The sequence below is a fragment of the Crocodylus porosus genome, unplaced genomic scaffold, assembly GCF_001723895.1.
Source record: "Crocodylus porosus isolate Cpor-Errol unplaced genomic scaffold, CroPor_comp1, whole genome shotgun sequence".
In the NCBI taxonomy this organism is placed as follows: Eukaryota; Metazoa; Chordata; order Crocodylia; family Crocodylidae; genus Crocodylus; species Crocodylus porosus.
In genome coordinates this window covers 2,259,646-2,285,575 of record NW_017728913.1, presented here as the reverse complement: position 1 = coordinate 2,285,575, position 25,930 = coordinate 2,259,646, and the positions used below count along the sequence as shown (strand labels likewise).

Here is a 25,930-nt window from a genome sequence, read left to right as displayed (position 1 = left end):
TAGTGAATGTAGAAGCCAACATGAGGAAAGCAGGCACTTTTGAAAGGTGCCAGATGAGGATTTTTTAAGCAATTTAAGCCATTCTTAAATCCTTTGTTCAAAATAATTTGTTGGATAAACTGCTGTTTTTAATACTTTGCATTTTAAACAGCTTCATATTTTATTATTTTGAAGTAGGGGTAGGAGGACTCTCCATGCATTTTTAACATTTTGGTTTGATTAAATGGTATGTAGCATTTTAGGTCAGACTTTTAAATTGTGATGAAATGAAACTCCTGTTTTCGCAGGTCTGTGAGATGGAAGTGCTGGCACTCTAAACCATAACATAAGAAAAATTCAGTGCCTTTTCCCTATTTCGAAAAAGGAACAGGGGTAATTTCACAACTACCTGCATCTGATAGACTTAAAGTGCGGTTATTTCCCTTATGCAGGGATATGATAAATATAAATGCTCAAGTTTTGGGGCTGGATTGAACTCTCAAATGTCAGCTTGTATAAGGTTGCAAAATTTGTTGCCTGGGTCATTTTAAACACTTTGGGATTATTTTCTTAATATAAATCCATGTCAGATACAGTAAGGTAACTGGTTAGAGACTTAACCAAGTGTATTTCTTTTCTTTAGTGGAAGTTTTTGTCCCTCCTTGTATGTCAACCCCAGAGTTTATTCATGCTGCTATGAGGCCAGATGTGATTACAGAGACTGTGGTGGAAGTATCAACTGAGGACTCTGAACCCATGGACACCTCTCCTGTGCCAACATCCCCTGATATCCATGAGCCAATGAAAAAGAAAAAAGGTAAATATCACTTTTTGATTTTAAAGCTGTAGGTGTTAATATAACTTCATCACTGGTGCATAATACTGTAAGCAAAGGGATCTGGTTTAGATGGTGATAATTTAGCATATGTCTTATTCTCTATTTATAAGCTAGTGCCCACAAAATGAACTCTGAAATGCAGGCATGTAAGGAATGAAGAGGCAACAAAATAAGGGAGGAAAGCATAAGCAGAAGAATATTGTTCACTGATAAAGAAGAGGGTTGAATTAAATGTGAGGAGCAGCAAGATGGGGGGTGGGGGCGGGGAAAAGGATTCCAGACAAAATTTATATGTATAAAAATGCATTCTCTGAAATATGCATCATCTCTAACTTGAATTTCAAGGAGTTTTGAAAAAAGGATAGGGTTGAATGCTGGTAAACGGAATTCTGATTTTCTTGATACATTTATCTTTTTTAACTGAAACTTGTGAATTTTGGTGTAGGCATTTACAGTTATGTAAAAAAAACAAAACAGTTTTAAGGTACTATTTTAGGTATGGATACCTTATTTTAAATGGCAAATAATTCAAAAGTTACAATTTTAGGCCACCATGAGAGGAAATGTGAACTTTGAGAACATCTGGAATTACTGCTTGGGGGTAAGAACTGTAGTGTGCACATTATCACCAGGTGTTTCACAGGAGGGTGTTTGTGGTGGGACTTTGGACACTGCGTTTGTAGGTTGAAAGAACATTCTCTTCTGTCTCCTTGGGCTGAGGTTCACAGCTTACATCAGAATCTTAAGATTCTGTAACTGAACTTCCAGTTTTGCCATCAACAACTATAGTTTATTCACCAAATATACATGATTGTTCTTGTTGCCCAAACCTTGATGCAGAAGTAATTACTCAGTGAAAGCCAGAAACTGTTCGTTGGAAGCTACACCAGCGGCATTCTGGCCAGCTGTTTTGTCACTTTTAATATCTAGTGAAAAATAAATCCACAACCCTCCAAAACTGTAGTACAATTGTAAACATTAATATTGATCAAATTTGAGTTATGTAAATAAAGGTAACTTGGCACTGTTATTCTCTGCACTGCCCAAGTTTTTGATGCCAATAACTTGAATGGTGAGTTGTCAGCTATTTGAATAACTGTCGTGTCAACTGTATTCTTGTAGAAAATGGGACTTTCTTCTTTACTCTTTCAGTTTTATTTCACTAGTCCCCTCTTTATTTTTGAATTTGCTCTTTCTTCTTTTGAAGCAGGTGTCTGAACCGTGGTATCAGTAGCTTCATTTTTTAGGATAGGGGCTCAAATGTACTCTAAGGATACTATGCTTTGTTTCTGCTGTGGAAGGTATATTTGTGGTATCTGCCAAATCCCTAGAATGCCTTTTACCACATCTTAGCAAGGGACACAAAACAGTCTTGGAGAAGACTACAGTAGAGTCTGCAGTGGTTAAATGTGAATCTCTTGGACAGTAGTTATCCATAATTAGGCTCAACTATAATATTTGACATACTGTGGTTTTTATAACTGTTGAATTATGAATGTATAAATAATTATTTTATGTAAAAATGTAACAATGCATTATTAAAATAGGAAGATGCATCTTGTGTTCTTGACACACTTTAATGAAATAAATGCTATTTAGCAAGGTAGTAATGCATGGAAAATAAATGTAGCAAATATGTAATTATTAAAACTTTGAAACTCTTTAAACACAAGAGTTCTGCTAATAGGCGTTGCTTTCAGAGGATAGCAGGAGATTCTATTTCCTGTTGTAATGAGTAGCATAGCAATTTTCATTGATGTACATCAACATCATTCACACATGGACAGACATTTCTAAAAATTTCCAGACCAAAAAATGGTTTAAGATGGAATACATAGCTATAATATTGAAGAAAATAAAATGTAAGGATAAAGCAATATAAAACAAGTATACTAATTTTGGTTGACTTCACAAACATCCGAACAGATTAGGGTACATTAATCCAGAGTTTGGGTATCTGAGCAACCTTAGTTTTATTCTACGATAAAATTATACAATAATTTTATCTAAATAATTTTATGTAAAAATTTCTTATCTGTAAACAAAGGAATGCAAATGTATACAGGTTTAACTTTATATGTTTAGTGCTTGCTTTAACTTTGTTGAATTTGCCTACAGCAACTAACATTGATCTATGAAATGCAGAGTTTAACAAACTGTGAGTTTCAAAAGAGAGATCTTAGCAATAGTACATGTTTAAATTAGGCTACTGCATAATCATGTAGCCCACACAGTTATAAGGGAGTAATGTGAGACAGTTGAATAGTTTCCTGCAGGCATAGATATAAACTCGGGTATAAACATGCATATTTTTATATATGTACATTTTATTTTCTTTACTGTTATGTGCAGCTGGCCGAAAACCAAAGACCCAACAGTCAGCCATTTCCAATGGGTCTCCAGAGTTGGGTATAAAGAAGAAACCCAGAGAAGGCAAAGGTAATTTCCATGTATTAAGTCTTAAAAGTAAAAACACTTGTATACTTTTAGGACATTTTAAGTCCTAGTAGATCTTTTGTATACTAACGCAAAGTACATATTGTGAAATGCCATGGGTAAAATGGTTGTACTGAATCAGTGAACAAACTTCCATTGCCTTTAGTAGGTGAGAATTTTACCCTGAGTCCTTACTTGTTTAGACAAGATCTAGCAAAATAAGAGATTCTGGCGACACTATCATCCAGATGTTTATGGTAAATGCTTCAGTTAGTAAAACTCTTGCATTTTCATTTAAACTCCACTTGTGTGCATTGACTTTTTATGCTGCACATTACAAAGTCTGCTGGCTTGTTACTAGATACTGACTTCATTGAGTTGCCACTAGAAAGGCCATTGCTGGCCAGTGGAAGTATTTTGGGTATGTTCATATATGCTGTATAAATATGTATTTGGGGAATCTTAAAGATATCATTAGTATGTGCAGAAAAGCACATTTCCTTAGTGGAATTCAGCCTCCTTAGTGGTTGACGTATAATCAAGGAACTTGTATTGGTTAAGTAGTAGGTTCAATAGTTGGCTTGACTGTATTACCATATTTACTTGAATCGAAGACTAGGACCCCCCCCCCATTTAATTGCAGGGGAGGTAATCCCCTTGTTTTGGATCTGAGTGCAAGGCTTTGGGAGGGGGGCAGATGGCTGCTGCAGCTCTGTTTTGACCCTGACCTGCTGTTGAGGTGGAAGAAGCTCTAGCTGGAGCCTAGGTTGGAGCTGCTGCTACTGGGCAGGGGCTGGGACAAATTACTGCTGGGGCAAATTACTGCTGCTGGGGCAAGGGCGAGCACATGTGCTGAGCCCTGGGTTGTAGTGGGGCTGGAGGGTAAGTAGTGGGCAGGTGCCAAGGGTGCTATCAGTGGGGGCTAGGGCAAGTAGCAAGGGAGCAGGCATCTGGGCAGACAGCAGAGTAGGTGAGTGGTGGTGGGAGGCAGGGGGCAGGCTGCTTGCCCCCTGTACTGCCTCCCTCCTGCCTACCCCATTACTGCTTTACCCACTGAGTGAATTTAAGACAATAATTAGATTCTATATGTGGAAAATTTTTGGAGGACTCATCTTAAATTCAGAGTCATCTTGGATTTGGGTAAGTATGGTATATCAGTTTTAGGTATTGTCTGCATTACAGGATCATAGAAGAATTCCCCTGTAGCACAAACTGTTTGGGCCTCAAGAAGTAATAGTAGTTCATATAGGATCACCAACACAGATTTGTTGCGGGGGAGGGAGGGTAAGGCAGGGGGCGTATGTGTGTTAGTGCACGCTTGCGCGGACACATATCTGTATCCAGGCTGTGTGCTGACAATTCCTTGCCCCGGCACATGTTTTCTTACTGATATAATGGGATTTGTTCCCTGATGCTACACATGCATGGCAGGATGTAAGACTTTGGTATTGGAGATCAGATCCCAGTTGCATGATTACAACTTGCCAGTGCAGGGAGACACTGGCATCATGATCTCAGGCTCCCCCTACACTGGTAAATAGAAGAATCAGTGCCTGGTGAGCTGATGTACTTTGGGAACTGGGATTGACAGTCAGCTGATTGTGAGTTCCAGCCCAGTGACTGCTGTGGCACCAGTTGGAGACTCCAGTGTGATCCTGGGGCTGGGACCCACAGTGATGGATTGTGGGGTTCAATCCTGGGACTGCACTGCAGCAGATGGGGTCCCAAGCTTGAAATGAACACTCAGGTGATTGCGTTCTCAGCCCCGAGACTGCACCAGATCCTGTTGGAGACTCTGGTGCTGTCCTGGTGCTCAGACTGACAATTAGTTGGTTGTGGGTCCCAGTCCCAGGGCCACAGTGGGTACAGTCTCAGAGCCTTACCATGTAACTGATGTCAAGCTGCATGGCAGGGACCCTACCAAACATTCAATTTAAGATATGATGGAAACCAGCAACAAAATTACACATTTTGTGGCTTAGTTCTTGTGTTTTTTCAATCCGTTAATTGCCTGAATGTGTAGCTTGGTGACTATGTAAGATGGGATTAACTGGTTAATCACATCTTAAGTGCAGCATCTCCCTCCCAGGAGCTTTTCACTACCTCAGCATTTTCCATTCTAGATCATCGTTCCAGTCATGCATAGCACATCCTTTCTTGGTCCTCTAGCCCCCACTTTCTACTTAGCAGGCAGTTGACTGGTAGCAAATATTCACAAGTTGCTCTGAATCAGCATGTCATAGATGTTTTGTACCTTTGTAGTGATGATCGTACTTACGGAACAAAAAGCTTTTTAGACTCCTGCCAAACCCAGGAGAGTCAGTTTCAGAAATCTTAATAGTAATACTCCGGCTGGAACACAAATGTTTTCTGGGGTAGTTAGCAGTGCATAATTCAGTTGTTCTGCAAGTGGCCATACAAGAGTTCTCAGAACCTTGCTCCTGTCTGATCTAGGACCGTCTTCTGTTCATGTGATTCTTTATCAAGTTTGTGTTAGAGCTCCATAGACCTGGAACTTGTGGGTAGGAAAAAGTACAACTTGGTTAGACTGGTGAGAATCACTACAAAAACCATTATCTTCTATGCAGCGTCCTTAATTCTTCCTGGATGATCTCTTCATTTACTCGGCGCTTTTATAGACCTCACTGATTCTCTTGGACTTTCTGTTCTTGGTATTTTTAAAATATCATTTGATTTCTCTTTTGGTTATATATTTTTTGAGCATCTTAGTAGTGTTTCTAGTTTCCCTTTTTTTTTTTTTTTTTACCTGTCACAGTTTTATGTTTCCGTCTGCTGGTTTCATTAAGGTGATATTCCATTCTCTGAAGAATTTTTTTGGGAAATGCCTTGCTTGGGGTGTGTTACAGAACCCCTTTTTGAAGAAGGATACCTACTCTCCTACCACAGTTTCTGCCTTTTTGGGTGAACACTTTCCCTAGTTGATCATGAAGTTTGATTTTTTGAAAGTATAATTTTGAGGCTCTGCTTATATCTCTTAGTTACCACAAGATAACACGAGGTTACCCATCTTTTTATATTAAAAATGCCGTTCTTTGTTCAGTATTAGTTAACTGGACATTTTTCAAAATACTTAGTATCCAAGAACTAAGAATCTGATATTAGTAAAATCAGAAAAGAAGAGGAACTGCCTGTTATCCTGTTGTTTTAAGGAGGTCACCTGATGACATTCTCAGATGCCTAACCATCGTGTCATAGAGTTTTAGGATTCTGCATTTGAGGAGAGTTCTTTACCTCTAGGGCTAGTTATACGTTCAGTTTTATTTTCTGGGATGTCTTTTGTTGAAGGATGATCTTTATATTGCAGGTTTACTTGTTTTGGTTTTGGAGTTAATACTTCCTATACAGATCAAGCTAATACAAGATACTAAGTAACTGGGAGATGGCTCTCAGCTGATATTGTGCAAGCAGTATAATGTTGGGCAGTCCTGTGTTGGGCAGCCACAGCCAAAACACCTAATGTGCATATGTGACAGGAGGGAGTCCCCAGGGGCAGCCGTGACTACACCTCCTGGTGGCCACACAGCTCCTGTCTCACTCTGGTTCCCTGGGTACCCTCCCATTTCTTTTTCCTGCCAAGACTTGATGTGCTTAATTGATTTGGGAAAAAAAAAAAGGGAAGTTGCCCTAGGGTCCCAGAGCGAGCCCTTATCTGTCCTATGGTCAGAAAGTCCTTCCCAGTCCCTGCTAGTTCCAGTCCTGACCCTCTTGTGCTAAGTGGGCCCTCCTGGCCCATCCATGAGGGCACCTGTTGCCTTAAGGGATATTCGTGGCCTCTTTCAGCCCCTACAACCATGCCCATGCTTTGTGGATTTTACTGTTTATTGCTCCAGTTGGGCACTTTGCCCCCATTACAATGTTAGGCTTCCTTAGGCCTCCAAACCTTTGTTGGGGCCTCGGCCTTCCCATTTCTGTCCCTTTTCTCTAGCTGGGCCCCTAGCCTTGGCCCACTGTACTGGAACTGTCTTCTGGGCTCCAGCCCCTGTCTTACACCTCTTGGACTCTGGACTCCTGGCTCTGGTTTCACCCTCCTTGGGCTGGAGCCCCTTAACCCTCCTAGCTTCAGGCCATTTCTAATTCCTTTCTAGTTCAGGCTTTGGCCCTCTCAGTCTTTGCCTGCTTGTTTGTGAGCCCCAGTCCCTGGTTAGGCTCAAAACACCATGTACCCCTGGGGCACCTTGTGGCTTAAACCATGGGGCACTCCTCAGGTCTCTCACTGTGGCCTCCTCTTTTGCCCCTATAGCCACACCTGGTCCATCAGTGTAATGTGAGCATAAACACAAGCCCACTGGCTGTATAACAAAACTCTCCTCTTACTGGGTCATACTTCCCTGCAAGCTGTAAGCAACTTGCTTGCATTTCCCAGGGCTGCTCAGGTATCAGTCGGTCGCTGTCCTGCAACCGTCCTGCTCAAGAGCTCTTTTCCCTGATGCCTGCAGGGTCAGACTCCCTGCTTGATCTCAGGCATCTCACGTCTTCTGTGCCTCCAAAACCCCACCTCTTCCTGTCAGGTTCCTCTCCAGCCATCCATGAAGGTTTCCTTTTTGGGTCTAATGGCCAGTCTGCCTTTCCTTGCTGCAGCTTAGCTCAGCTGCTTGTGGCTGTGTGCTTCTGAGCTGCCCAGATTTGTCCCCTGGTGCAGCTTACTGCTCTGCAGCTATTTCCAGGGAAAGTTATTCCCTCAGGGGTGGCCTCTACGCATGAATACAGGTTTGCCTGCTTGCTGGCAGCTAGCTCACTGCCTGCTTCTTAGCTGGCAGCCCTCCTGGAGCTAACTCAGCCTGTTGCCCTCTGGCTTCCTGTTGCAGCATATCTATGTGTGAGCATGCTGACTGATTTTCTGTTGAAACTGTGGTAGTTAGTGGTGCAAAGCAGAAATAGGCTGAGTTTAATTGGCCTCTTGAGGAGTCCTTATACAACAAAATTGTGGTAGAGTAGAAATACTGTAGTGTCAGTATTTGCCAGATTGTGGCACAAAATGAAACTTAGCTTCTCAGTGCTTATGTTCTTTAACTATCTTGAATGATCCTTAGCAGTGAGAACAGTTGGCATAAGGTTTTCAGGGCTGGACAGCATAAAGTTGCTCCTACATCTGTAGTGGTATCCACATGACAGAGATTGTAGACATGTGTGATATCTTATAACACTACATGTACATTATGGCCTTTAATTTTTCCACCTCAAGGCTACTCCTGATGTTCCAGACCTCCAAACAACTTATCCAGGCAATAATTTTAGAAAACGGACAGCCCACTACTAAAAAAGGGTTTCCTCTCTTCATTACACAACTTCTGCTCCTTCCCAGCCTTCCCTCATCACCCCTGTTTTGAGCTAGAATTATCAATAAAAAGTTCTGGGTTAGCATTAGATATGTCAGACCAGGTCCTTGCGTTTTGAGATCAGAGCTGAGAAAATTTGCCATTGGTGCTTGTGGCTTTTTGGAAAGAGCTTGTACTTCCACCTCTGAAAGGACCTACTATATTGGACTTCCGATCTGTACTGACTTTAAGCACAGAAAATGTCATCTAGATATTTTTAGTAGTTTTAAAACATAAAAAAGGCATGTGTATTTGGGACTTAGGAAAGCCTGGCTTTACAGGGGAAGGGATTAAAAATTTCCCATTAAAATATTTTAAAGATAATAGTAAACATTTCTGAAATATGCTTTTTACATATCAACTGTAGAATAAACAATAGTATAATGGTGGTATAATCTAGTTTTATTTGGCATGACTTTGGGATGACCTACTCATTACTGTTGAGTATTATGTTTATGTCAAACCTGTCAGTTAACACTTGTGTTGAATAGACTGTGAGGAAAGGGTGCCATCTACTGAATCGCCAGTATAACGGTTGCAAAAATCTGAGAAATTTCTTTAAATCTGTGACTTCGTAGTTAGATTAATAGAAAGTTAGGGTTTGAAGGGACCTCAGGAGATCATCTAGTCCAACACTCTGCTCAGAGCAGGACTGGCCCCAACTAGATCATCCCAGCCAAAGAACCCTCCTTCAGCCCTGTGCCGGACCCTCTCCAATTTGTCCACATCCTTTCTGTAGTGGGGTGCACTGAATACAGTACTCTGGATGTGGCCTCACCAGTGCTGAATAGAGGGGAATAGTCACTTTCCTTGACCTACTGGCAACACCCTGTAAATGCAGCCCAGGGTGCCGTTAGCCTTCTTGGCAGTAAGAGCACACTGCTGGCTCATATTCAGTTCCTTGCCCACTGTAACTCCCAGGTCCTTTTCTGCAGAGCTGCTGCTCAGCTAGTCAGCCCCCAGCCTGAACTGGTGCATGGGATTGTTCTGTCCTAAGTGCAGGACTTGCACTTGTCCTTGTTGAACCTCAGCTACCCTTTACACAGATTTTTTTTCTCTATGTAGAAATCCTTGCTCCCTCTTTAACACTGGAGTTTAATTTCGTGATTTAAAATTTATTGTAGACAAAATTTGGCCCTAATAGTTTGACAAGCTCACCATGAGCAAAAAATTGTATCCTGTGGGCCATAAGATAGTAATATCCAAATTCCAGAGAATTCATTTGCATATTAACATTTTCCAGGCGTTTCCAATAAGAATAATTTTTTGGGCTGGAAACTGCGTTTTAGTTTCTTATAGTATGCAGTTAGAAGACTAAGGCATAATATTTTTAGGGAAAAAAAGCATTGCATGAAACTGAAACTTCATTAACGTTTCATTTAGCAAGGCAAAATTAAATTAAAATAATTGTAAGCCACAACCAATGTTTTATTGATATTTATTTTCCTAGGAGAGTTGGGAAAATTTAGGAAGCATGGTCTCTTGGTTAAAACAGTGGCCGGGGTATTATAATTCCTAAATTGTATTTGTTACTGTATCTTACTTGTGGGTCTCGGTAAGATTTCACATAATCAGTTGGAAGACTTGTATAAATTTCATTGGGCTATACATTGGGACTTTTATTTCTTAGGTCAAGTAATTTGATCTCTGGCCTTCAGTTCAATCATTTAATGAGTGTTAAGTACCTTTCCCAAAGCGGTATTTGGGGATCTATAAGTATTTTCAGGACAGCTGAGTCCAGGATTTTGTAGGGGTGCTTTGAAACCTACCTCTTGGAGAAATAAGGTATTTTGTACCATTTTCGTAATAGATTTTGCAGATTTTGGTTTCCATGCTGCAGTCACCAGTGTTGAGCGGAAATACTTGGCTGTGTGGGAGGTTGCTTTTTCAGCGCATTGTACAGTTTTTGTACATTTGTTTGGGCCACTGAATTTATTCCTTGAGTAATGAAAACTTGGTCGCATCATGAAATTTGAATCTGCACTCTCATAAAGACCTATGTTTATTTTCTCTCTGATAGTGGGTAAAACTCAAAATTATTTTATGTATTTGACAGCCTTGTGTCACTTGTTCTTTCTCAGGACTCTACAGTAGGGGGCAGAGCATGGCACATGAAGCCATTTTGGTTGGCAGCCCACAGCCAGCCTAGAGTCTGGGCAGCTGCTGCTGGCCATGAAGCTTGGGCTGTTTACAGCAGGTGGTGGGGAGGCTGCAAGCCCTGCTTGGCTCCGTGGCAAGCAGCAGATACCCAGAGCCCAGGCCAGATGTAGCAGGCAGCCAGGAGGCTGCAACTGGTGCACCAGGGTCCAGAGCCCTGGCTTGACTCTGTGGCTGGTAACAGCTACGCACGTACCTTTGGCTCCAGGGCAGGGAAGGGGCTGGGGTTGCACTGCCCCAGCCTCTTTTCCTCCATGTGTCCCTAGGCATGTGTGCAGCCATCACTGTTATAGAGCCCAGGCTGCTTGCAGCAGGCAGGCTACAAACAGCTGCACCAGGGTCTGGAGCCCTGGCCTGGCTCTATGGCTGGCGGCAGCTGTACATGTGCTTTGGAGTGGGGAAGGGGCTGGGGGCAGCGCAGCCTCGACCCCTTCCCTGCCATGCTGTACAGGCACATGTGCAGCTTTTGCTGGTAATGAGCCAGACTGGGGCTCCAGACCCCAGTGCAGCTGCTTGCAGGCTCTTGGCTGCCTGCTGCAAGCTGCCCAGGCTCTGGCTGGCAGCAGGGGCCTGCCCAGAGCCTGGGCTGCTTGCAGCAGACAGCTGCAAGCAGTCGCACTGGGGTCCAGAGTCCTGGCCTGGCTCATTGCTGGCAGTGGCCGCATGTGTGGAGCACGATGGGAAGGGGATGAGGCTATACTTCCACAACAAGGATTGGGCTCCTTGTGGTTCCCTCGCTGTCTGCCCCTGGCATGCCACATCTTCCAAGTCCAAGTTGCTGAGTTTTTTGGCATTCAGCCCAAAAACATTGCCAACCCCTGCTCTGCAGTATCTTTTCTCTTTTTTGATGATCTTTCTTTGGAAAAATTCAGCTGTGATAATCAGAATCTGGCCTGCTTTTCTCTGTTCCTGTCCCATTCTTATACATGCATGTGGTATAATCAGAGTCCAGATAGCCCCTCAGTTTGGATTTTTTGCAATGCTGGAGGTTTTTTGTTGCATATGATAACTCTTGTCTGAAACTTGAGAGAGTGCACTTGTAGAGGCAAGCTGCTTGGGACAGAGACTGTCTGTGTGTGTATGTGTACAGTGCCTAGCATAATGGGTATTACCATGATCAAATAATAATACTAAGTAGTTGGAACGGCTGAAGTATTCAGAGGGTACTGCGTGACATACAACTGGACGGGATCAGAACAGCAGGGAAGTCAACAAAAGGGTCAGGTCCCTAAACACAAAAGTCCCATGATGGAAAGGATGCACACAGGTTAAAGATTTGGGAAAAGAACTTTCTAGCAGTGTGGGGGCTTATAATGTTGGGCAGGCGGAGTGGGAGGCAGATCTCTCAGAAAAGTGCAAGTAATTTCCTTACAAAGGGAAGTTTTTTGCTTTAAAGTTACATCCCTATCCTACCTCCTTCTGTCTTGAAATTCCATTGCAGAGAGTACAGACTCTACACAAGTACTGATATCCATTGGCCCTAGGCTTAACAGAATTCTTTTCAGACCACTGTTCATGTTGCAACTAAGTAGCCCCAGTAGGGGACAATGACATAAGATTCTGTTCCTCACCTTCTTTCAAGAACTGAGAGGGAGTTGTGGGATAGAAGTTTCCTATGTTGTATAGCACAGTACAGTTCTATACCAGCCCCTTTCAGTTTCAGAATACAAACATTTACGAAAGCTTTCCTAAACCTATCGGAGTGAATAAGCACATGCATACTATGCTACAAGTAAATGTCATACAGAACATGGTATATAGTGTAATCATTCAAACCTTTGTAGAGAGGTGTTTTAATATTTACATGTATACTGTCTAACTTTCATATGTGTTCTCATGTTTCTAGGAAACACAACATACCTGTGGGAGTTCCTTCTAGACCTTCTGCAGGACAAAAATACTTGTCCTCGGTACATTAAGTGGACTCAGCGAGAGAAGGGCATCTTTAAACTTGTGGACTCAAAAGCTGTCTCCAAGCTCTGGGGAAAACACAAGAACAAACCTGATATGAACTATGAGACTATGGGAAGGGCTCTAAGGTAAACAAAGGGGAAGAATTCCTTTAACCACAAACATAATCTTTATACGCATAATTGATTAATTTGAAATTGGAGACCTTGAAATCAATACCTCCTATTAAACATCTCATTTGAGCCTTTATATACTTACCAGATTGTATAGTTGTTAAACACAGGCTGTTTACTATAAACCAAAATCTCTGCAGTTTACGTTACTTTTTTAATATTTCAATCATTATGTTAATTTTAAAATCTTCTAAAACATGATCTTAAACTCCCAAACTTTTAAGAACTAGTACTTGAAGTACACGTAATTAGTATATTTGATAAGTTAATTAAAAATTAGCATTTTTTTTAAATTTAATTGTTAGCATAGGATAAGTTCCTGTTTAAAATTATCACACTTTTGTTTAATAATTGTACTTTTTCTTGCAGATATTACTATCAAAGAGGAATTCTTGCAAAGGTTGAAGGGCAAAGGCTTGTATATCAGTTTAAGGAGATGCCAAAAAACATAGTGGTCATAGATGATGACAAAAGCGAATCCTGCAGTGAAGATTTGACAATGCCTCCTGATGAGAAGTCTTTGGAACGAGTGTCGTTGTCTGCAGAAAACCTCTTGAAAGCAGCGTCTGCACGAGGAGGAAAAAACTGTTCCCAGTTAAGTTGTACAAGAACAGAAAAAGCGGTTGCCAGAGTTGTAAATATTGCCTCACCAGGGCATGATGCATCATCTCGTCCCTCCACCACTACTACCACTGTTCCAGCAACAACAGCTCCCAGGTTGGTGTTATGCGATTCTGTTAGGAGACGGAGTTCTGTAGGAAGCTGTATAGTACTGTCAGATAAATTGGTGCCCAGCACCTTGCTAAAATATTAAGAACCTTAAAAAATAACCTTTGGTTCCCAAGGTCAGTTGTTTAGACTTCCTAATAAACAGCCTGATTTTAAAAAGGGCTTGTGGGGACAAACTGGTGTTCATCACTTTTGAAAAATTAGACCCTTTGTTTCTGAGACTACATATGGACTTGGGGCCAACTCTAGACTTTTGTTAAAATAAGTTTTGTTTTTCATTAGTTGCCTTAAAGTTAGAAAGTCTGTTGTGAGTCTTGTCAGGATGGAAGTTGACTTACAAGTCTAGCTTGTGGGATGGGAGCCAGTTGCAAACACCTCACAAAAATATTAGTATACTAGTCACTGGACTCATCTTGTCAAAGAATCTCATGATTTATTTAAATGAGGATAGTGATGAGAATGGAGTTTTACTTGCACCCAGCAGGCAAGAGTTTGAATCCAAAAAGGGCAGAGTTTTTAAGACTGTTTGAGAGTTCTAGTTTTCACTTCTTTTAGATCTGTTGGTGATCTGCATTTTGGATTTTAATTTTTCAACAGGACTGTTCGTGTGGCGATGCAAGTGCCTGTCGTAATGACATCTCTGGGACAGAAAATTTCAACTGTAGCAGTACAGTCAGTAAATGCAGGGTCACCATTAATAACCAACACAAGTCCAACAACGGCAACAACTCCAAAAGTAGTAATCCAGACAATCCCTACCATGATGCCAGCATCTGCTGAAAATGGAGAGAAAATCACAATGCAGCCTGCCAAAATCATTACCATCCCTGCTACACAACTGACGCAGTGCCAGCTGCAGACAAAAACTGGTTTGACTGGGTCAGGAAGTATTAACATAGTTGGAACCCCACTGGCAGTGAGAGCACTTACCCCTGTGTCTATAGCTCATGGGACACCAGTAATGAGACTATCAGTGCCTGCCCAGCAGGCATCTGGCCAGACTCCTCCCAGAGTTATTAGCGCAGTCATAAAAGGGCCGGAAGTTAAATCAGATGCAGCAGCTTTAAAACAAGAACATGAAGTAAAAACACTGCAACTTGTGCAAGAAGAGAAGCCAGCAGATGGAAGCAAGACTGTGACCCATGTTGTAGTTGTCAGTACGCCTTCAGCCATTGCCCTTCCTGTAACAGTGAAAACAGAAGGCATAGTAACGTGTGAGAAATGAAGGATGGGCAGCTACCAATGTGGCTTTTCTAGACTATTATTGATTGAGCATACTGACATAATTGGGGGTAGGAAATGGATGCAATCACAAAGTAAAAAATGAGAGTTTCAAAATGATAACTAATACATTGACTTACTGGAAATGAATGAACTGTCCCATATTCCAGTGGGAATTGAACCACATTGATATACTGACAGAAACTGCCTCTTAAAATTGGGGAAACCAACTGAATCAGTGAAGAAAGAAAACGAAAAGGACTGAAAGGGACCAAACAGTTCACTACGTAATCAAGTTACACTAAGACCTGGAACACTAAAATGAATTTGGTGAGAGGCTTGCCTTGGTTTAATTTTCAGGTGGAGAGGAGAGTCTCATTGTTACAGATGGCAAATCTGATGCATTTTGTATGCATACCAGCAATTATTACTGTGTACGCACAGTACTCAACTGGTGCTATGTGAAAAACTCTGCTACTAGGTATATTAGAATGTGAATAAAAGGAGAGGATTAAAGAGCTTCTATAAGAAGACAAAGAGACCTAGAGGGATTTTTGTATCATACATCTTACGCAGATTTAAAATTGAAAGCCTTAGACTGATTTTCAGTTCTCTCTCTTGAAATAAGCTAATGGCTTGTTTGTGTAAAGCTTTTTTATTAAAACAAATTTTTTTAAAAATCTTGTACCTAGCACAGTATTGTTATAGAATTACATGTAACATATTTTGTATGGTAGTTAAAGTCTGTCTAAATTTCTTAATTGTGGACAAAATAGCAGCAGGCTTTGGGCCTTTTGCTGTAACATGCCTGTGTCACTCACTTAGCCTTGACATCTGTGCATACATTTCAATTTCAGCTCTACTCTGTCACTTGAGAGGTCACACCCAGCATGAATTTTTTGTCAGGTAGTTCTAAAACCTGTAAAAATTTTTTTTTTTTTTTTAGTTGAACTTACGAGGGAAGTACCAGTGTTCAGAATGAACTATAATAGTTTGTATATTCAACATTTGAAGTATATTCTATTTTGTTGTACTCTTGTTTCAAAGTGTATTCAAGTAGGTTTTACTGAAATATAGAAAAGAAATTTAATTGATTTGGTCTAATGTTTTGTTTTCCCTTCAGTTAGTCCAGCTGTTTAGTTAGCTGCTTGATATGCTCCAGTCATGACCCTTATGCAGCTGTGACACTTGATTCAGCTGGTTTTAGACCTTCCTTCTCCTGGTGGGAGAACTCTGCTCCCCCACGTGTAGCATTATGATGCAGGTTTTGGTGCTGGAACAAGTGTGAACTTCCTTTGACTTGGTCATTACAGATAAACATTACCTGTTATGTTACATTCAGGTGTTGCAAAAGTATTCCTTTCCCATTCTGCATCCTCCCTGCCCCAGGCGCTTTACCTTTCACTCACTGGGTGAATAACTCCCTTAAGACAGCAAGAACATAGTTCCTGTACTGCATTCCTTGTACTTTTTGTCTTTTGCACTGAGCACTTTAAGAGGAGGATAATGTGATGCCAGATTTTGTAACAGCTTGGGAAAATGAGGTAACTCAGTAGTTAGGAACAAAACACTGGATCAAATCACCAGTCCTTTCTGTACCATTTCCTATGTAACATTCTTGTTATTACCGTATACTGCCAAAAAAAAAAAAAAGATGCAAAATCCTGTTGGGACTAATTATGAAACAGTCTGTCCGAAGGGGAAATTTCTTTTAGTCCCTGTCATACAAGGAGTGGCATATGCCCTGAAGCACAAGGATTTATACCCGGTGGAGAATTCTTTGGCTAGTCACATTATTCATATAAATGCCTAACCATATTCTGGGTTCCAGTGGTACCCAGTGGCAGGGTGTTCTACAAGTCATTTAGGCATGGTGCGAAACATATTTGGCAACACTTCTCTTCAATTATCCTTTGCCGTTTTTATAAAAAAAGGTAAAAGCAGTTGTTTCTGTGTATCTTCTCCATCCCTGCCATCTTTCTTCCCTCATTCCTGGAATGTATTTCTTATGGCTGCTTATCATTTTGTGATTGTAAGGATTACAGTCTATTTTGTGTAGGGTTTTGCACAGTGCTTGGGACTGGAGATCTGAGTACCTTGCGGTGCTTTAATCAAATGCAAGCAGCGGTTTAGATTCTCTTATTTTGAACTCAAAGTTGATATGAGAACTACCGCACACCTAACGAGTGAAACAACTTCAATAGTTCATGTCCCTGATTCCAGAAATCAGACAATGAGATTAAAAGTCTGTCCTCTCACAGCAGGATGGAGAGCATTTTTGGGGAGCAGAGATTTAACAGAAAAGCACTTTACAGTCTGAGGTTGTTAAGCCTAACTTCTGATTATGGTACTTCTTCCTCAACCCTACTGGTGGGTCATCTGAATTTTGACTTTCTTTTTTTTTTTTTTCTTGGTATTAGTAGGAACATGGATAATAGTTTTATGCTCAAATAAGAGCCATAGAACTGAAACTAGAGGATATCTAAAGAAGGGAAAACTATTCTGACTAGCTCGTAAATGTGGGTGACTCTTGAGTCATCAACTGGGGGGGCCCCCTGTGGTCAAATCTCACTCAGCAAAAAGCGGCCGCACCACTTCCGGCACGGCCACTTTTGCTGGCAGCCTCGCTCCTTGGCTGGTGCTTGCGGGGCGGGGCACTGGTGTTTCCGCCTGCCCACCAGCTAAACAGGGAGTGTAGCCTGATGGGGTACACTGGCGTTCTCAGGGACTGCACATGCACCCCTGTGCACCCCCTACGCATTGCCACTGAGCTCATCTAATCTCTGGCAGGATTCACAAAATGAGTCTTTCTTTATCTTGTCTATGAACAGGCTATCTGTCCCTCTTGCTGAAATTTTCTCATGGCACACTACTTGAATGTTCATGTCCAGAGAAAAGGGAGGGCCTATTTGCTAAGGACTGTGGCATTCATTTGGGAGGAGGGAGACCTGAATTCTGGTCCCCGCTTCAATGAATATTTATGCATGTGCATGGCACACAAGTTGATGTGGTGGACTCCACTGACAGATAGGATGTCTGGTCATTAAACACTGCTATGCTGAGTGTTGCAGCATAAACTCACTTCCGAATTTTAGCTCCAAGAACTAGAAACATGACCAAGCCCAGAGTTAGGTTGGCCACAGACAACTTTGAGCAAAAACTTTCAAGTTTTCTTGGTTAAAAAAATGCATACTTGATTCCTGCTATTATTTCCTGTGAATGGGACTTAAGTTCAGTGCAGGGTGGATTAGATTTAAATCGGTATTTAAATTGATTTGATTTAAATCACTGATCAGAAAGTCTCAATTTAATCATTGTTTTCTACAAAAAGTGTACTCCTGTTGTTTGATATAACCTTAATACATATTATTCACAACTTGGAGATGTAGGTTATGTTTTAAAGCCGTGATTTATTTTGATATTTTTTTCAGATTAATTTTGCAGCTACATCAGAAAACTGAGTTATGATTTGGTTATTTTATTTACCAAAGCTAATTGAAGCAGATATTTGTGAAGTCATTGGGAGGTGAATTATCTCCAGTTCACAACAATCACGGATATTTTTGCCACACTGTGTTAGGAAGACATCAAATGAGCTTGGGGCTTTCTTCAAGATTTCTTTTTTCTTTTGCGGCCTAGCAAGCCTGCTGCCATGATAGATTTTTCCTTCTACTATACCATTTCTTCACTAGATCTCAACTCAGTGGAGAGGCTGTACTCAAGAACTTATCCCTCCGAGACTTCTGAAATACTCGGCTCAAAATGTTTCTCTTTTGTTTCTACTGCCCCTCCCTCCTTGCATTTATCTCTAAACTCCTCCTTGTCCAGATCTACCTCACCCCGCAACAATCCTCTATTCATTTAACTTCTTTTCGAGAGAGCTTGACTGTGTACAGGTAAGTTGCAGAAAGACAGTAGGGCTGATGGGTAAGTAATCAGGTGTGTTATCTCTCTCCATGTACTGCTGTTAACAAGGATGTTATCTCTGGAGACACAAATCCAGTTAGAACAAACTAAGCATCACTGAGATGCTTAATGGGATCTTCTAGACCAGCAGTTCCCAATCTGTGGTACCAGTACTACCAGTGGTGTGTAGATAACTTGTCAGTGGTATGCATTAACAGGTTTACTATAATGACTTTATATGACAAAAATTTGCTGGTGGTACTTAAGATTGTATTGTTTTATACTGGTGATGTGCAATCTGTCAGAGCTTGGGAACCACGGTTGTAGATGGAGCACAGTCCCATTGGGTAGAGTGGTTTTCTTTAATCTTTACTAACCTATAGAGGAGCCTCTGGGAATCCCATAAGATTGGGCCACTAATATAATCCAAGGCCTGTTGTGACCTATTTATAAAACTTCTCTAAAAGGGTTATGTGAATCTATTGTCTCAAATAGGAGAAGTTATAATTAGAAGTTATAATCCCTATTCCATGATGATATCTTTGATCTTAACAGGTCTTAAATTAAAACTATATAGGTTTTTTTAAGCATTTAAAAAAGAACAAAACAATTGCATCAAAAAATCTGATTTAAAAACGAACGATTTTTATCCACCCTGGTTCAGTGAATAGGTTTTGAATAAGAAAGTCAAAAAGGGACCTGTTTGTTTATACTAAGGAATCTGGTTGAATGTCTGGCAGAAGATCTTAAATTGGTGCTAGGTCATGCAAGCCATTTGTCTTCCTTTTGGAGTCATTTCTGCAGGCTCCAAATTTCAAAAGGCCAGATAAAGTGATTGGCAGGAAGCAGTAAGTTTATAGTAATTGTGCGCCCTGTGAAGCTTGCACTACTGAGGTGGAGGGAAGAGGAAACAGGAGCTGAGGCTGTCAGTAAGAGTGAGTAGCTGAAGGCCACGTGATAGGCAGTTTGGTGAGCAGATAACTGCAGTATGAACTGAAAGAAGAACCAAGACAAAGCATGCCGTGGAGAGAAATAGCTGAAATGAAAGGATTTAAATTGTTTTTTCTTCCTAAGAAGCTGTTTCCAAATGCCTGTTGCATGGTTATGTGGGAGAAGAGGTCTGCCCTACATAAGGTATGAACTATGGGCATTTGTACACATGCTTGTGTTTTAAAGAAGAGCTGGGCGTTGCGGCGCATACAGTTGTATGAGCGGCAAAACATGCGTCGGTGCTCAGAAAATGGCGGTGGCATGCTTTTGAACTGAAACACCTTTGAGATGTTTCAGTTCAAAAGTGCACCACCGCCATTCTCTGTGTGCTGACATGCATTTCACCACATATACGACTGCACGTGCTGCAGCGCGGTGTGGAGCAGACTCAATTAAACCCGTCTGCTCCAACCTGTCGAATCTGGTGCATTGTGGCATGAAAAGGTATATGTATAAATACCCTGTAAGAAGAAATCTGTGAATCTTGGAGTGCTGGTGTTTAAGAACTGCCTTATGCGAACTTAAAAATCTCAGTCCTGTGAGAGTGGCATGTTGTTCTAGAGTATGTCAGAGCCACGCTTGATGATGTGCCTCTGTCAAGACTTAGGTTAATGAAACTGAAGGGAAAGACGGTGCACACGATTTGCACTTGTAATGAGTCTCAGGCTAAATTCTGAGCCACTAACACTGCTGCCATTAGCTCTTTATCTTACCCCAGTACCAAGGAGTGATCCTTGGCTTTTTCCTCTGGTCACTGCATGCCTGACATGTATAAACCTTGCCAAAGAATGCTTCAGAAATGCAGCAAATGCTGTTTGACTATGAGACTCCATGTGAACACACTGCAGTGAAAAAGGTGTTTAAATGTGGATTCTAAATGACCTAGTCCTTTTTGTCTGCATCCTTTCTTTTTAGATTAATGTGTTAGTTGCATAGGCAGGCAGGCTTTGGTCACTGTCACAGTACTGTAGATCTGCTAGCTATTTGTGCATGTTTGACTAATCCAGTGATTTCTCAACAAAAGTGCCACAGCACGGTGTCCTAAGGCCTTTTCAGGGGTGCCAAGCAATGCTAGCACTGTTATGTATGCAAACATGATTCATAAGATTAATCTGGAGATTTCAAACAGGAATCCATAGTGTAAGAAACATTCTGACCTGCTGGTGTCTTTCTAGTTCTTGGCAACAGGTGAATTACTCTGAAAAGGTGAGTGAAAAATAAGAGCTGGTATTTTCTGAGTCTTGAAAAGGTTAGAGCTGAGGACCATTGGTCTAATCCAGGGGTTTTCAACCTTTTTAAACAAGAGTACTCCTGCCTCAAAGTTTCAGCTCATGTACTCCTTTATATTTTTCTTGGTTTTAAGGAGTGGGGGAAAGGAGGGCAGATCGAGGCCCCTTTGGTGAGGGAGGGAGTGGGGCAGGGGCAGGCGCCGCACAACTGGGGCAGGGTGCGGAGAGTGGTTCATCTGGGAGGCACAGGGGGAGGGGGGCAGTTCCTTCTGCTGTGTGCACCCTGATGGAGGTCTGGGTGGCATGTGTCCCCCAGATTTGTGTGTGGGGTGGAGGCAACTGCTGCTGCAGGCTGAACTCTGCACCAAGCTGCACGATGCCATGTACCTGCTGCGGTTAGGCAGGCAGGAGATGGGGAGAGGGAAGGGGCTGCGGGGCTCCAGGTTGAGAATGGGAGGAGATGTCTCTGCCCGTTGTGGGGGTGGGGGACAAGGGCAGTGGTGCCTGTCTACATGCTGCACATGTGCCACCTGGCTGGCAGGTGGGGAGCAGGGCTCGCATGCGGCATCCTCCACTGCCCCGCACCACTGCTGCCATGCTGTTTTCCCGTGGCCAGTTGCACGCGTGGCTCTGTGGGCTGCTGACGGGCAGTATGCGTGGTGCAAGGCATACATGTCAGCAGCCCATGGAGCCTCATGTGCAACCAGCTGTAGGAAAGCAGCACGGGACATGACAGTGGCAGTGCAGGGTGATGACAGTGGTGGCTGCCATGTGCGAGCCCCCACCAGCTGGCTGTCTGGGCAGTGCATGTGGCCTGCAGAGGGACACCGTCCCCCTTGCCCTGCCTCCAGCCCCGCTCCTAGGAGTGGGCACAAAGAGTGAGCTAAGGGAGGTATGGTGGTATGCTATGTGAGGCTGGCGGCACCCGCATGCCTATCCCTCTTCCACCCCTCCTCTGGGTAAGAAGCAAAGTAAGGAAGGTGCCGGGGAGATGCTACTGCTGCGCCACAGGGTGCGCTCTGTCCCCGTCCACCTGCCTGCCCGTGCATACCCTGTATGGCCTAAGTACTTCTAGGGGTATGCGTACCACTGGTTGACAACCCTGGTCTAACCCGAGGGCTTGCAACCATCTGGTCCTGTAGGTCAGATGAGTGATGTAGGGCTGGTCTGTGGGTCTGAGCCCCATGTGCCAGGATTGGGCCCTGGGGCCTGGCACTGCCTACTTACACCCCTGCATACTGGGATTGGTCCCTGGAGGAATGGCATTGCCCCCTCTCCCTGGGATTGGTCCCCAGATGTTTGGTACTGCCTGCTTCTGCCCTGGTGTGGGGACTGGTGCCTCCTGAGTCAGGAGGGGCACTTGCCCCATCAGCAACTGGTGGGGTGGTCCCCGTGTGGCCCATCACACCAACCCGTAAGTGGCAGTGGTGCACTGCTTGCACTTCCAGGTGGGCACGATCGACTATGGGGGGACTGTGGGGATCGCTTCTGGTGCCCCCACTTCCCAGCCACTGCTTCCGGGGGGGAAGCAGTGCTCTCGCCTGACCCACCTGCCCAGGAGTGCTGGCTGTCAGGGGGTGCACCAGCACTCTCAGGGGATGCACGTGCACCCCCTATGCGTCACTACTGTGCCCTGGAGTGCTAGGATTGGATCCCTGAGGCCCAGTGCTGCCCCTATATACCTGGATCTGGTGCCCAATCCAGCACACAGGGCCTCAGGCTCCCTATTGGGCCAGGAAATTTGGCAGTGGGTCAGCAGTGCCACTGCTTTCCTAACAAAGTTCAAGACTTGTGGGAAGCACTGTGGGCCAGATGACGTGTAGCAGTGGTATGAGGGTTGAGCACCCCTGTCTAGCCAACCAGGGCTATTGTGGCTATCTTGAAATAAAGATGTCATTACTTAGAGCACCTTTGTAAATATGCACAGCATTGAGCTCAGTGTCACAGCTAAGGCTGGACATAGCTCTGACAGATGGCCAATAGTTGAACACTAAAACCTTCCAGGATAGGTTACACGGCAACAGTAACCTCTTGAGACTTCCATAGGGAAATCTTTGAGGAAAAATATTCTATATTCCTCTAAATGCAGTTCTGTAGGTCCCTTACTTACACTTCTTTAAGAATGTTAGTTGAGAAGTCCTAATTAGTTATCTCTTTACAAAGGCCACAGATAGGTGCACTGAAGTTTGAAGATAATAATGGCATGTTCTGAAGATGGTAGGTCAGCTTGTTAAAGATATGTTTCCATGCTTGAGGAAGGAAGAGGTGCCTAACAGCTACCAAGGCACTTTTGGTTATCCAATTTGTACTTTAGATCCCAAATACATATGAACAAAAGGGCCATGTTTCCAAAAGGTAACAGTAGACCTGGTTTGGCCAGCACAACTTAATTTCCTGGTGATTGATGCAGGGACTAGAAAGTATTTAAGTTTGGCTCCAAGCCAAGGCTGTTCTTGCAGTCAATAAAAACATATTTGAGCACAAATGAGCCTTGAGACAGGGACTTCCATAATATCATTAGTATAAAGTTGCTTTTCAAAATAGGTGTGCATTTTATAGCAGAGGCATGGTGCTACTTGTCACATACATCACTAGAGCAAGGTTTGACCTGAGTGTTAAAGGATTGCTGTTCCTGTGTCACAGCCAAATTAAAAGATAGACAGTTGCCAAGTTACATTCTGTCTTGCCACTTGATTAAATCCATGTTGTTAAAGCATGGAGCAGGTGTTTGTATTCTTCTGATGAAGATCATTGCCAGCATCTTTTATTAAGCATTGATTAAAAGCAAATGAGGCAAGAGCTTTGCACTGATTGAAGGACTTGGAGTCAGACCATCAAGTTCGGAATGCACAAAAGGTAACACCCAACCCATTAAGTAGCCTTTTTAGATGCCTTGAAGTTTCCGATTACCTACTAGTAAAACAAGACCTGCTACAGTTCAGCTGCTTGCTCAGTGTCCCAGGAGTGTTTGGAGAGTGCCAAAGGTTCTTGAGCACAACTAGATCACTTCCTTCTGCCCAAGTCCTTTTTTGGATCCCTTTCTCTGCCTGTACTAGCACTTGGCTGTTGAAGCTGGCAGGGTGTTGTCTTTTTTACTTATCAAAAAAAAAGTGAAGAAAAGGATGGGTTTTAGAATTTTCTGGCAAAGCTTTGAGTGCAAACTATTGCAACTGTTTCCTGCACAGATGGTGCGCTCTCACAACTGCAGGCCTGTCCTTTCATTACAACAGTCTCTGCTTTTTTATGGATTTATCCCCAGTGGAAACTCCAGTAGGTAAAAATAAATTGGCTTGTGTGAAGACTATATAGGATACTATTTTAAAACTTTTTATATTGGTAAATAAAGCATTTGAAATTTTGCAAGTAGATATTACAGGTCTCAGTTTTGTTTTGTTTTTTAATACACATTGCTTCATTGCCTCTGTCAATGGCTAGAGATTGTGGTTTCCCTCCTGCAGAGATCCTCAGGCTGGATGCAATAGAGAATTAATGACCTAAATGGTAGTTAACTTCTGGGTATCCCAATCCTTTGTAATTCAAAACCCTGAACTAGGCACTCAGGCTCCACATATTGCCTGAGAAGAGTTAGGCACCTCAAGATGGAATCTAAATACATTAACAGGGATCACTCTAAAGCTAATTAGAAATGCTGAGGACTGGGGCATGCCTGAAATCCTGCCCTTCTCTGTCCTAGAGAGCTCTTCAGTTTACTGTGGTTCCATAGCTTAGAATCCTCTTCAGATGCTTCAATTTCCCCTGTAAAAACATGGTGAATGAGAAGGTGGGAAAACTATATATTTAAGAATCTGAGAAACTTGATGAAATAAAGCAACCATGGGCTGCGTCCAGATGGGCACAGACATTTGGTTCCCCAGGGACATGTAGCAATGGCATACCTTGCACTGCAACTCCTTGTCCCTAGGGAATGCTTACGCCATGCAGGCTTTGTTGTACAAGTTACCCAGGGGATGGTAAGGGAGGCTTGGGCCAGCACTACCTGGGGGCCTCTGGGGTTGCAGCTGCACTGATTCTGCTGGGAGGAGCCTGGCTGGCAGCTACAGTGGGCTCCAGTTTTCAGTGGCTATCCAAGGGTCAAAAATCCATGGGGGGGAAAAAAAATCTGGAGCAGCGCATGCCCTTGCAGCATGGAGACCACCTGGTGGTATGGTATGTGGTGCTATAGACATGTTTGCAGCTCCACATACTTAATCGCTGGGCTCCTCAGGGCAAGCCTATGAAGTTTGGGTACCTTCAGAGTTAGGCGTCAGCTTAATGGGGGCTTCACCAAACATTCTCACCTTGGGGTACAACCTTTCTATCAAGTCCATTTTTGGATCTGTCATCTTTACCTACAAGAACACTTGGCTCTTGTAAATACCACCTTGCAGACTTCATTATTATGCAGATGAACCAAGCAAGAGCCCTATGTTAAATGGAGCAGCAGAAAGATAAAAGGTCTTTACTGAGGCAATGCAAATTGAAGTTAGTTACTCAAGTTTAAATCAGCTAAGAATGAGATGCATCAGAGTTGAAGTAGAGGGCCATATTATAGCAGTGATCAACACAGTTCTGTGGGTGCAGTGGAAGTGTTATTAGGGTACTTAGTTTGACTGGGTCCCTACAGAAAAACTTGATCCTTTTAGATCTGACCTCATCTGACCAGTCCAACAGGAAACTGCAAAAGAGAGAATGAAAGTGTGGCTAAGATAAGATACTAATGTAAAATTAGAACTTTGAAGGACTTTTTAGCAAAAGACAGGATAGGATGAGCCTTCTTCACTGGTAATGCAGGCAGTGGTCTGAGAAAACAATCAGTATAAGCCAAATCCCTCGTCAAACAGCAGTAGATGTTTACCTTCTTACCCATAACATTTGTCACTGTTTGCTTCTCTGCTACAGCAAAGGCAGCCTCCACGCCATAGTAACACCAAAGTAAATGCTTGCATCTATGGGTCTTTCTTAATTTTTGTACGTAATAGAAGGGAAACACTGGGCTCGTCTACACCAGATGTTTACTGCAGTTGC

General features: G+C 42.7%; 1 protein-coding gene across 6 annotated transcripts in view; it reads left to right on the top strand.

Moving 5' to 3' along the window:
- The window catches only part of ELF2 (E74 like ETS transcription factor 2), a 67,444-nt gene extending 51,570 nt beyond the window's left edge, over positions 1-15,874 (top strand). For 4 of the 6 annotated variants that reach the window (XM_019534354.1, XM_019534355.1, XM_019534360.1 and 1 more), the window contains 5 exons: positions 623-796; positions 3,170-3,256; positions 12,593-12,785; positions 13,200-13,547; positions 14,157-15,874. In XM_019534354.1, the coding sequence (XP_019389899.1) occupies positions 623-796; positions 3,170-3,256; positions 12,593-12,785; positions 13,200-13,547; positions 14,157-14,784 (1,430 nt within the window). In that variant the 3' untranslated portion in view covers positions 14,785-15,874. The remainder of the gene's footprint in view (positions 1-622; positions 797-3,169; positions 3,257-12,592; positions 12,786-13,199; positions 13,548-14,156) is intronic. The other 2 variants (XM_019534357.1, XM_019534359.1) reach the window with 1 other exon arrangement.
- Positions 15,875-25,930: the final 10,056 nt, after the last annotated feature.